The following is a 13,316-nucleotide window of genomic DNA, read 5'->3' as shown; positions in this document are numbered from 1 at the left end:
TTTCCCCCCCCAACCCCATATACCCCCACACAAATCTCACACCTGGTGTGCCCAGCCACTGGACAAGACAGGGTGGGACCCACTGGCAGGAGCTGCAGCTGCAGGGGCAACTGTCATACTGCAGCCCTGCCCCATGCCCGTATTGGTGCTGGGTCATGCAACCCCAGCCTGGGGGGTTCCTACTCCCAGTAACTACTTGAGTGTTTGATGGGTTGGGGGGAGGGGTGGGGGTGGCAGCATGGGTGTGTGAGTGAGAGATGGGGGGCAGGTGTGGGGAAGTGGTCTGGGTAGCAGAGGCCACCAGAGCCAGGCTTAGAACCCCTATGTTCCTGCTAGAGCAGGCTGTACAGGGGGAGGCTGGGCTGGAACAGAAGAGGCTTGCTCAGCCCAGTCCCTGAGCTTAGGAGGGTTTCCCAGGAACAATATGGAGATCACTGGGGCCTGGGCACGAGCTCAGGGAGCAGAACAGCAAGGGATGGCACTGCTCAGAGCCAGAAAACAGCTGGTGAGACAGCTGCAGCTACACTTATGTCTGGGTGCTAGGACGGAGCTGTTGCCAGGAGGGAGATAGTTGGGGCAGACATGGACTATGGGTCAGGATTGAGGGGCACTGGGGAGCCTGTGGATTGGGAGTGAGGGGCAGGGGAAGGGGCAGAGCACCAGCATATCATTGCTGTTCAGCACCCCACATCCTGTTGAGTGAAGGAGGCAGGGGCAGAGCAGGACTATGGGGCAGGTTGGAGGTGAGTTTTTTCTGGGAGTGGGAGGGAACACATCCATTAGGCACTGGGGTGGCCTCGGCATCTACCTTGGGGTCCCAGGAAAGGGGACCCCCTCCCTCGGGACTCACTGGGGTGAGTCCCAGGGCCTCTGCATCCCCCAGATCAACAGAGGGAGGAGGCTCTGTTGCTGGGTCTTCCTTTGGGGAGGCCAAGGCCTCAGCCTCAGGGCCTGTGGTCTCAGGGGATAGGCCCTGGTCAGCAGAATGAGGGGCTTCCTCCATGGGCTCCTGTTTGGGACTGTCCAGCAGCCCCAAAACCTCCTCCACAGGGATCACCCATTGGATCTTTCCCGGGGGGTGGGGTGTCAGACGCAGCTGGGGAGGATCCCGGAAGCTGGGCCGCTCCTTCCCCACTGTATGGTGGTCTTGGGAGGGGGGAAGGAGTCCTCCATGTCAGAGGGCTCCAGCTGTACCAGGGCCTCTCTTGCCTTTGCATCCAGAAGGGACCTGCACCCAGTCAGCCATGGGGTGGTCCTCAGGTGGACAGGCTCCAGTAGGAGAAGGTGAGGGCTGTGGGGGTGGGGCAGCTATGATGGGGGCATGACTAGGGATAGAGGAGCCCTGCTGCCCTCCCCAGGACTCTGCCAGTCTTGGTTGGGGGGGAAGGGTCCTTTGAGTTCACTGGGGGTTCATAGTTGTTGCTGTGGTGCCAGGGGAACCTGAGGGGGGAGGGTTGCTGATGATGGGGGCATCCCTCTTGTCAGTGGGACCCGCAGATGCCCTCCCCACCTGGTCCATGGGGCACTCATGATGCAAGTGCCCCAGGGCACAGCCAAAGAAGCACCACAGGTCCCCCAATATATAGAAAATCCTCACCAGGACCCCCTGAAAAGGATTTCCAGGCACCCCTCAGCCTCCAGCCTCCAGCTGGATCCTAACCTGGCAACAGAAACAGTGCACGTGGCAGAGGCTGGGGGTCTCATCACCCCAGCGAGAGGGCCACTGGGGAGATAACTCTGCCCAGGGTTTGGAGCTGGGGGAGCAGGGCCCAATTGGGAATATAGGGAGGGACAGAGCTAAGGACCATCCTGGTCCCCAGCTCTTTTAGAGGCTCACTGGGGATGTACTCGCCCTTTACCATGAGCCCCCTCTCCACCTTTTGTGTGGCAGCCTCTGAGGCAAGGAGAAAGACCCCCTTGCCATGAAGGTGGGAGGCTGCCACTATCTTGAGGGCTTCCACTACCTAAGCCAGGTCTTGTATCTAGGTCTTGAAGTGCAGGTTCTCCTGTTTGGGCAGTTGGCACTTCACCCCATGCCTGTGGGTGAGTGCCGGAAAGGGGGCCCTGCCGCCTAAGCTGGAAGGGCCAGTGGTGAGGGGTCCAGGGCCCCTGGCTTAGGGTCTCTCTGCAGCTGCCTGTGCATAGCTGTGGTTCCCACCCCAGGGGGGCCACATTGGTGGAGCCAGAGCTAGGGTCAGGGACAAGCTGAGTGGGTATGCTGGCTGGTCTAATGCACCTGATCCCCTCAGGTGCTGGTGACCTAGGCTTGGGGGCAGGGCCTTTCCCTTCCCACCCCCAGCTGTGGAGGAGGCTGAAGAGGAGCCCTCCCCACTGCCCTTACCCTTGTCCTTGCCCTTGGTCCCTGATAATGGGAGAGGTGACTTGGGAGCCCCTCCAGAGGGGGCCTGGCTAGGGGAGTCCCACCTGCCCATGCAGCAGAGGTTGTATGCTTCTCCAGCCCTGAAGAAGGTTGGTCTGACTGTGCCTGTGGGGTGGACACTGTAAGGGCATTCATCCCCTTGGGGGCTTGGCTGGGATCTGCCCTCATAGTGGGGGCTGCTGGAAGCTCTGTGTGGGCATGCCCCCCCCCAGAAGGTTCCTGCCGTGCCATTATTTCACATGAGGACAGGGTAGACAATAAAGAAAAACAAAATTCACAGTGGAGCTGGTGAATCTAGTAGGGGCAGGCTGGGGTTGTAGGGGAGAAGCAGGGTAGGGAGGAAGAAATAAAACCAGGAGGCATATGCTTTGAGAATGTGGGGGACCAGGAACACACACACAAGGGCTGGGGAAACTCAAGTTGGCTTATTCAGCTACACAACAAACACCAGGGTAGGGGGAGTGGACCACAGGACTTACCACACAAGGGCAAGAACACACAGGGAAGGCTGCTGAGGCAGATGTAAAAGATGAATGGAGCAGTGGAGGGGCTTTGTTTGTTGCAGATCAGTCCAGGAGCCCCTCAGGGCTCCAGCCAGGCACTCAGCAGCAGAGCAGTAGGCAGGAAGACAAAGCAGGACCAGATGCAGTGAGGTAGCTGTGGGGGAGGGCAGGAGCAATCAGTCAGTTAGGGAGTAATCCAGTGCAGGTTTAGTGTCAGGTTATGCAAGGTGGTGCAGCAGGGAATCTCCCTCTCTCCTGAGAGGGGGCAGCAGCAGCAGTGATGGTAGGAGCCGTCCAGTTCAGCCACTCAGGGTGTACTTTTGGTGAAAGTGGAGGTGACGGTGCGGGGTGGCCTGCCAAGGCAGCTGGGGCAGGCAAGGCACCTTTAGGCTCCGGCAGTGATGCTGGGGAGGGGCCCCACAGGCAGCACAGGTTCCCCCCAGAGTCTGTCCCCCAGCTGTGGTTTTGTGGTGGGCTGAGCAGCAGGCGGTGCAGTGCAGTGGGCCCCTCCCCAAGTTGGGGGCAGCAACGTGCAACAGAGGATTCCCTCAGGTGCTGGCCCAGGCTCTAGCTCCCCCTGGCTGTAGATCTGGGAGGAGCCAGGCAGGGTTATTTTGCCCCAAGTGGCATAATTTGCTCCACAACAAAGTGCATGTATGAGCATGTGCGCTGAGGCAAAAAAGCCCCGGCTCAAATTTGCACCACTTCTATTTAAGTTGCTGCAGGCGCACGTGCTTGCATATGTGGATGCACCCATAATGTCTATAATCTGTGCTATATAAAAAAGAGCATGAGTGAGCTCTGTTTCTGCTTCCCATGTCCTTCACCTTGAAAAGGGTGCCCTATTGTATGTTGTAGCTCCCTTGCATTATTGTTATCAACAATAATTTTTAAAAAACTTGAACTCCAAATTTCTTCCCTTGTCTGCCAAACTTGTTCCCTGTAATTTTTCCCTCCAGGAATTGGTGTTCCTACTTGCGGTCCCGACTGGTCACATACATAGCTACCTGCAAAAAAGAGAAATATGTTATTAAGTCCCAGCAGCCTTGTCTAAATGGAGTCCCAGACTGCCAGAAGATCATGTAAGTATCCTTGGTAAAACCAGTGAAAGCAGATGTATGTTTTTCTTTTGGATACTGAAGGCAAAATTTTCAAAACTGCCTAGGAATGATATTTATTACATATATTTAAGCATCCAATTTAGAATGACTTCAACTGTGGCCAGATTAAGGAACCTATGGTATTAAGGAATTCATTGAAGGCATTTCAGTGAGTAAGTGAAGAACACAAGTATCATTTAAAGTTAGTAAGGAGTTACACTCCTAAAATAATCTACATACTTTTAACTGATCTGACTTTAACCATGAAGGCTGCATGCCCCTGGAGGCTGGCAGGCACGGCGACCCCCTACAGATGGTAGCATCAGTGGTGGGGGTGAGTGGGGACTACCCACAGATGCTGCTGGTGGTGTCGGTGGTGAGGGTGGCAAGCAGCAACTGCCCGCAGGTGCCACAAGCAGTGTTAGCACCGCTTTTGGCAGGGGGTGCACCGCCAAGCTTAAGGGGTGCACATGCACCTGTGTGCGCCCCTTATGCATCACCAGTGCTTTAAACACACAAATAGAAAGGCTGAGGTCATTATTAAGAGCCTGGTCCTACACACCCTTACAAACACTTCACTTTATGCAGTCTTTCTATTGGTTTCATTAGGATTATTTCACAGCGCATCAAACAAAACGAGTGCATAAGTATCTGAAGGGTTAGGGCCTACAGGTCTAGTGGATGCCATTCCATGAGAAGAGAGTGATTATTAAAATAATAATAGAAAAACCTTCATGTGGCAGGGCACTTGATGGGCCTGCCATTTTAAGAGGTAAGGCAGCCTGCTGAGTCACTGACAGGTGGGAGAGGGCTAATTGCAGAGCCAGCTGACCCAGAGAGCCAGCAGGTGAGGCTAGGTTTGATCAAAGGAGTCACCTGATTGGAAGAGGGCTAGGTTTAGGCAGGGTATAAACCTAGACCCTGAGAATTGGGCTGGTAGTAACATCTTGGGATCTTGTGTAGGAACATCACCCAGCAGGAAGGCTGCTGCTCCTGAATGCCAGCAAGGAGAATAACATCTGAAAAATCTGGAGGTTTGGGTAGGAACTGAGAGGAGGTTCCTGGGGACCCAGTGAGGGTGTGCAGAGCCCTGGGAGAGGGGCTGAGAGTCTGTGGGCCTATTGAGTGACTAAGTGAGCCATAAGAATAGGGCTGAGCATTTGGAAAGCCTAGTGAAGGGTCTGGGTGGACTCTGTGAGTGGGGCAGAGTATGTGGGTCTATTGAGGGGTCCAAATGAGCCCAGGGAAAGAAGGGGCTGCATTAGGAAAGACATAGGAAGGGCTCTGGGTTAGCCCAGAGGGAGAGAGAGAGTGATCTATGGAGGGGCCCAAGAGGGTGGATTCACAGAGGTGAGGGAGCTGACAGCCAGAAGACTGACCCTGAGAATCTCAACTGGCCTGTGTGAGGCCAGGGCCTAAGAGGGGCTGAAGGGTGAAATAGACAATGGCAGAGACTGCCAAAGCCAGGAGAGCCTCGAGTTTTCAAGTGGCCTTAGGCAGCACCAGGGCCTAGGAGGGGCTGAGGGTCCTTGTGTGGTCACAGCCAGGAGGAAGGGGTCAAGGGATGTGCAGCTTAAGATAATGGTGGCTGGTGCTAGGCCATCTGATGAGGAGGGATGTAGGAAAGGGGTCTGAGAGTGAACTGGGGGCCAGAAATGAAGGACTCGGGTGGGAGATTGGGCCTGGGCCAGGGGGCCCAGTGGTTATCAGCCAAGGAGGGGGCATAGGACATCTAAGGGGGAGCCCTGAGAGACTAGTAAGGTTAGGTAGGCCTGAAGACCAGTCCTGGTTAAGACCTGAAACTGTACCCTACTGGGGCTGGTTATCATGGTGGGGCAGCCTGCATGAAATGTCACGCATGGGCCACTCCAATTAAAGGCAAGGATGGGGTTCCAGAAAGCCTCAGTTCCCACTACCTTGTGGGTTACCCCATGGAGGTAGGGTTGCCAACTCTGTTTGAATCTATTCTGGGAAGTTTCATCACATGATGTAATGACATTAATGACTTTACCTCAGGAAGGCAAGTGAACATTACTATTACATTTTAAAAACCCACTGGACAACTGTATAAATCAGATTCAAGATGTAATATTTATGTTAATGAATGTCCTATAATTTGTCTCCTGGAGACTTCTCTCTAATTCCTGGACACTCCAGGGCAATCCTGGAGGGTTGGCAACCCTATGTGGAGGGGGAAGGCTAGGGGAGCAGATGCTGACAGAAAAGCACTTAGCATGGAAGACCACATGTACCACAGAGGCCCAGTGAGGGCCCAGGGGAGACTGGGACCCAGTAGCCCAGCTGGCCAGATGGGGCCTGAGGATTACAATGAAGTCCAATGAGTGTAGTGGGACTGGAAGGGTCCAGCAGCCCAGTGAGGGGCCAGGAACAGAGTGCAGAGCTAGATGAGTCCAAGAGCCTGGAGAGTGGCTGAGAAACTGAAGAACAAAAGAGGTCTAGGACAACGGACCACAAGAGGAGCTTACAGCCCAGATCGGGGCCAGGAGGGAGACTAAGGGGTCTGGCAGCCCAGGAATAGGTTGTGAGAAGAGACTGAGAGGTCTGAAGACCCAGCGTGGGGTTGAGTGAGGCTGAGGGGTCAGAAGGCCTGAGTGGGGCTGTATCAGTAACTAGTTGAACATCTGTAAGGGTGCCATCTGCAAGGCATGGCACATGGTGTAGGGGAGGTATAGAGCTATACAATTGGCACATAAGGCCAGGATCACAATCTGGATGGATATTCTAATAAGACAAGGGCAGCTTTCTGCACTCTGTATTTTACCTAATATCAAGGCATGGCAGAAGAGAGCTGCCCAAAGAGCAGGGAATTTCAAAATTTTATTTTTGGGTGCCCTACAACACTTCAGGTACAAGCAGCTGGGCAACATTATTTAATAAAGAAAGAAAACAGGTGTGTGTGTGAGATTATATATCTATATCTATAAATTATGAAATAAATAAAACAGGAGCTTCCCACAGGAGAGTGCTCCTATCACATGGAGAGTCAAAATGCTTTGCCAACTAGCATAGATACAGTTTAATCTCACTATAATCTGCTCCCAAATCTCTCTCTCTCTTTCTCTCTGTCAATTGTCCAGGTACAGGGCAACTCTGAAGCCAGTCTACCAACTGAAGCAGAAGGTTTTAAATTCTTTGGACTGGAAGTGCTGCCCTGGGTATATCGGCAAGGATTGTAAACACCATGGTAAGGAGTTAAGAGTAGGTAATGGTGGTGCTGGAACACCAGCAGAACATCTCTTTGGGTTTTAAGGTACTAGGAACAAGAGATCAGAGCTGGTCTGAAACACTTTATTTCCAGTCTTTATTCCATTTCAGATGTCTGTGATGCTTTTAAAAATCTTGCTTGTGTTTTAAACTGGGAGCTCCCCTGCTGTTGGGGCATGGGGACATTGTCCCTGACCGGGCTCCAGCTGCAGAGCCTGCCCTGGCAGTAGGCAACTCCTGGGGACAGAAGCAATCTCTTGCCCTCTACTACCTGGCTGGCTGGGAGTAAATTTGCTCCCAGATGGCCAGTACATGCTGTACTGTGCAGTAACTACTCAAGTAAATTTGCTCTAATCATGAGTAAATTTGCAACCTGTAAATACAAGTAGCAAATTACTGTGCAGTAAGTGCCACTGTCTACATGTACAAATGCTTACTGCACAGTAATTAGCTCTAATCTCTAGTAAAGCATCTCATGTAGATGCGCCCAAAAATATATGGGAGGTGGCATCTTTAAAATCAATACTCTGTAATTTGCCTCAAAACAAGACCCACTAAACAAAACCGCCTGTAAGCTGCAGTTGGTGCAAAACGGTGTGATAGGGGTGGATCACTAGCAACACAACTCCAGAATCTGTATGGGCTCCCAATATTTTTCCAGTCACAATTTGAGGCATCTACTTGACAAAAACACATGGGTGGTTGTTCTTGCAGTTGCTCCTCAGCTCTGGAATTCCTTCACTCCTGAGGCCAGACAGGACCTGGATATCTTTGGAAGTGCTGTAAAACCTCTTTGTGCAGGCATTTAGCAAACTAAGCTAGGCTGAAATATATTGTTTAGGGAGGTCTCTATTTTACCTTGATCTTCTCATTCCCTTTTAAGTTTTTTTGTTCTCATCACTCTCCTATTTTATAAGTTATTCTGTCATCTTCTTGTAAACAATGCTGAGCCTTTGTCTGGAAGGATGGCATAGAAACCAAATTAATAAATAAATCAATCTCATGTTTACCTGAGACACAGCTGCAAAGGTGAGCTCATCCAGATAATGCTCCATTGGCCCCAGCTGGTATTGATTCTGACCCTGGCCCATGCTGGCTAAATACTAGCTCTAAGATCCTTAAAGAGACTGAGCCATTGCTGAATGTAAATACCATTGGAGTTGGTTAATCCATCACTTCAAAGGGATCTGTGATGATTAAGCATAACTAGCCATTTTCATATGTGCATATGTACTAAATAAAAATGTTAGTTGCTCCAATATGACTAATTGCTTATGAGTGACTGATTACCAGTAGTTAGCCATTTTTACTTTCTTGTAAAAAAAAAATGCTTTGCATGCCCCAGCAGGACAGCGAGAATGATTTTTGACACTTATAAAGGAGGACAAATAATACAAAAATTCTAAGTGCAAATTGTATTCACTCTGGCCCATTCTGAGAACTGTGTGATTATAGATAAATGCTTACTGTATGACTTTTTACTATAATAAATTGGAGTAATCTCTATATAAAAATCGCACGATTTATAGTGGAGTGCACTCTTTTGCCACTTAAAAGCATGATGGGATCTGATTCACAATCCCAACAGTTGCACTTCCTGACATGCTACACATGCATGACAGGATGCATGATTTTGAGATTGGGAATTAGATCACAATCACACCTTGCTAATGCAGGGGGAGCCTGGGATCATGATAGCTCCCCCTACACCAGCAATTTAAAAGCAGGTGCCCACAGTTGGCTGATTGTCAGCTGGGTCTGGGGACCAAACTGGGGTCTACAACCATCCCTAGTGTGATCCCTGGCCCCAGCCAAAATCAGCTGATTGTCAAATCCCTGCTGGACAACGCATACAGTTTTTACTCATCCTGGCGCACAGAGACCCTGAGGTTGGGCTGCCATAGCTCAAGTCCCAGGGTTCCCATGTACCAGGATGAGTAAAAACTGCCTGTGCTGCCCATCTGGGCGGCACATATGGTTTTAAAGGTCCTGGACACAGGGTCCCTGGGATTGGGCTATGGCAGCCTGTTCCTGGAGTCCCCATGAGCCAGGATGGGCGAGTGAAAACTGCATATGCAGCCCAGGGGCCCATTGTGGGGAGAATTTTAAAAACCATATGTGCAGCTGGTTTTTGACATCACTGGGTGCATGGGGACCTCAGGACCAGGGAGAAGTTCCTTGAACCCAGGGTCCCCAGGTGCTGGGGATGTCAGAAGAACATGCATGCAACCCAGCTGCATGTGGGGTTAGTAAAAGTCTGGGTTTCAATGAGCCTGAGATCAGGGAGATACTCCCTGATGGTAGGCTCACTGCACCCCATTCCAATCTGTCCCTGGGGACGGGGCAGCAGTCCAGAGTTCAGGGACTAGTTCTGCCCCTAGCCCGATTTGGTAGGGGACAGCTGTGTCTGAGACCCAGGGGTTACCTCATACTGGATCCTGAGTATTGGGTTCTGTCATGGGCCAGCCCCAACCAGCCACACAGTCATAGATTGTAAGGGACTGAAAGGGACCTTTATAGGTCATCGGGTCCAGTTCCCCTGCACTAGGCAGGAAAAGACAACTGGGGTCAAGTGACCCCAGCATGGTGACTGTTCAGTCTCTTTTTGAAGATTGCCAGGGTACGTGACTGCACCACCACTGGAGAGAGTTTATTCCGCAGTCTGGACACCCTGACTGTGAAGGAGTTTTTCCTGGTAACTCCAGGCCTAATCAGTTTAAAGCCTGATACAACTGAGTCACAAGGTTATTCAACACTGCATGTGAAATAATTGTGTGGCTCATTGACGGTATTACCATGTCTTATGCTGATTTAAATGTGTGTGTGCCTGGATTACTATTAAAGGCAAGATTAACAGGTTAATAACATCTTAAATGTAACTTGTCAGGAGCCTTATTTGCACATATTGCTGAAGAAAGGCTGATCCCTTATTGTCACAGAATTATCTTCTGTGTTTTGAGCCAAGAAAAACTGAAGAGTATCCAGTGTTTTGTGAACATCAGTGGTTTGCAGGTGCTATGGAGGGCATAGGGCAGTCACTTTTCAGCTGATAAATTATTAGTAACAACTTCCATTTTTGCTTAGCACATGTCCACATTTGGAAATGGCTCATTATACTAAAACAGATAACGGGTTACCCAAAATGTTTTGTGTATAGGGATTTAGTGCACCAATCAAAGAGGTCATAGCAATAAATTATCCCAGTGACAGATTAACCAGATTTCACTGTTATATTTAAAGAAATCCCCATATTTTCCATTTGCAGCAGATACAGACAAGATTATCAGAATCACAAATAAGATGGATTTGTTTGAAAATGAGGATAAATGCTTATTTTGTAACAAATGCCTTAGTGTGGCTTGTGGGTGCATGTTAAGCTTCAGCTACCTGCCCAGGGCTTCAAAAGAAAATATAGGGCATTTGAGCTGCTTTACCAACTCTCCTGTAAAATAATGTGTTCCTATATTTTTGGAGGTGCATCTTTAATGTTTTGGAGCTACAGCCCCCGCCCCCCAATCTTATTGTGCTCCTCAGGCTATAGAAATCTCTCTTCCACAGTGACTGCATGACAGATCCCATATAATAAAATAAGAAAGGAAATATTATGGTTCTTTTTTCTAGATTAGATAATGATTCATCCCTGCCTTGTAATCAAACATTCTGGTTTTGGTTTGCTCTGAGTTAAACTGGAAATTAAAGCTATTTTCTTAAATAATTATCAGTCAATTCCTTTTACATCAAGCAGGACACTTTGGAATCCCTTATCAGAATGGTACCTTCTAAGGAAGTTATTCAAGCCTTCTAAGGCTTTTGACTGATGCATGATTTATTTGATATCTACTTTAGGTTCTTGAAGCATTTTGCTTCCAATGTTAACTTGATAAATGTACCAGATTGTGCAAGACTTCATAGTTGCAAACTTTGTGAGCCAGTAATTTGGCATCACTCAAATTTTGGTTCTTTCTAGGCTTGAATGTTAAAGCATCATAGACTTTTGAATCTGGTACTGAGATACACGATTCACACCCCTTTTGCCTTTCCTATCATGTTTTATAACAAAGGTGTTACACATAGGTTCGCCACGTGTTGACCATTATATTTGGGCGCTATGCTGAGGCTGCAAAAAAATAAACAGCTTGTATGAGAAAAAATAAATACCATGGTTTAAGTGAAGAAACTCATAGCATCACTCAGTTTGAGATTCAAAGGCTGTGTCCAGACGAGCACAGATGTGCAGTATGTGGCACTGGAGATGGGTCTGCAGCACCACACACCATATATGCTGGTGTTCCCCTCACTGCTACCTTGCAGCGTTGGGGGGGATGCAAATTCCTTTGTGGGGAATTCTTTAGATATGTTCTTTTATCTCAAAGTGATCTTTTCTAAGAGTCTTCAAGTTTAAAAAAATCCCATTTTGGGATTAATAGAAATCATCCACTAAACATGTTTTATCTATTCTGTACAGCCTTATTAAATCAAAAAAGACTTCCCTAATCAGAGAGTTAACTTATCATTAATAGAGAAAATCAATGCTTTCTAAATTCCTTCATATAGGATAGCTATATTTACATATAGGATAGCTGTATGAACACACATTGCTGGTTTTTCTTCTTTTTTTCCTCCATGTTTCACTTGTACACTAGGATGCTATTCCCATTTGAAATGGAAAAGATTTTCAAGTTAAACAGCCTTTAGCAGAAATAATAAAGTCAGCTGAAGTGGAAGAGAAAAGGCAGTCCTACTTCATGTTTTCCATTTGAAAGCTGGTGTGAAAATGGAATGTTGAAATTTTTTTCCATTGCCTAACAAAAGAAAACCCTGCTGATTTGTTTGCACTGGATTAGCATTTCCATGGAAAGGCTAATTAATGGCCACTTGGCAGGAACAGTCAGAGAATCAGTACTTTCTAAAGCTTCCTCCCTTTTTCTTGCACTGCACTTGCATCAAATTACTATTGTCGAGATGCATCCACACCCACCCTGGGAGCTACCTCGGTGGCAATTTTACTTGTTTGTATCTTTCAGACTGTAACAGGGTGGCCTCCTCATCAGGTCTCTGCCAGCTGCCCTGCTCCTGGGGTAACCACCTGCTTCGCTTGCCTAGGTGGAAAAAGATGAGAGTTGTTACTAAGGTGGGAGGCTACCCATTGCTCAACCTGCTAACAAGGGCCTTAATGCGCACTCTGACCTCCCCTCCAAGGTCCCATGCCTTGCAGATGTTACTGTTGTGTGTGTTACCTCTCCGGCCTATGGCTGGAACAAACTGGGCAGTTGTATTCTGCTGCCCCGGGGGGCCGTTCACACACCACCCCACTCTCACCAGGGTCCCACTCACGCAGCTGGCTCTCACCCAGCCTCTTCCATACTGCCCTCTCACTCAGAGCCACACTCATACCACCCAGCCTCATCTGGCTTCCTGCTTACATCTCCACATGTCGATCAGCCCCAGCGCAGTCTGTTGGGTGTCTCCTGCTACCCTCTAGGCCTGTGCGAAGCAGCTAGTGTTCGCTTCAGATTTGGATTCAGCAGACAGTGATTGAGTATGGTGATTCAAAACACTGTCCTGAATAGATTCATCTGCATCTGATTTGGAGGTACAGGTGCTGCTGAATCTCCAAATCAGCCAGGCCCATCCACCCCAAGCCTGGCAATGACTACCCTGCCCACCCCAGCTCCTGGCTGTTCGGAAAAAGAAAGCCCTGGCTTACCAGGTGCTGCCTGGCCGGGGGGGGGGGGGGTGATCCCTGATGCCCCACACTGCTTGGGGGGGCTCTGCACAAGCCCCCCCATGGGTGCCCCACCTAGGCCAGCTCCAGCCCTTTAAGAGAAAAAAAAAAACAAAAAACCCCCCAGACTCACCGTTCCTGCTGGTGGTGGTGGGGGTGATCCCCGCTGCCCCCCACCACATGGGGGACTCTGCACAAACCCCTTGAAGCCCCAAGGCCACTGCAGGAGTGGTGAGTCCCAGGGCTTTTCTCATGGCCACCCTCATCAGGCACCTGGCTCCTGCCTGTTTTCTGCCCTTAAAGTGGCAGGCACTAAAGGTGCCCTGCCACACAGACCTATTGGAAGAAAAAGCCTCCTTCATTAAGAAGGTTATTTTCAGTTG

General features: G+C 49.5%; 1 protein-coding gene across 2 annotated transcripts in view; it reads left to right on the top strand.

The window, feature by feature from the left end:
• The window catches only part of MMRN2 (multimerin 2), a 75,719-nt gene that overhangs the window by 34,874 nt on the left and 27,529 nt on the right, over positions 1-13,316 (top strand). The window contains exons 2-3 of one of the 2 annotated variants that reach the window (XM_019502246.1): positions 3,843-3,965; positions 7,082-7,188. In XM_019502246.1, coding sequence (XP_019357791.1) covers positions 3,843-3,965; positions 7,082-7,188 — 230 coding nt within the window. Of the gene's footprint in view, positions 1-3,842; positions 3,966-7,081; positions 7,189-11,020; positions 11,371-13,316 lie in introns of those variants that run through there. The other variant, XM_019502247.1, reaches the window with a different exon arrangement.

Source organism: Gavialis gangeticus, unplaced genomic scaffold (assembly GCF_001723915.1).
Source record: "Gavialis gangeticus isolate Ggan-Ray unplaced genomic scaffold, GavGan_comp1, whole genome shotgun sequence".
In the NCBI taxonomy this organism is placed as follows: Eukaryota; Metazoa; Chordata; order Crocodylia; family Gavialidae; genus Gavialis; species Gavialis gangeticus.
Note: the sequence above shows the minus strand (reverse complement) of the source record. Positions and strands in the feature narration are given on the sequence as shown.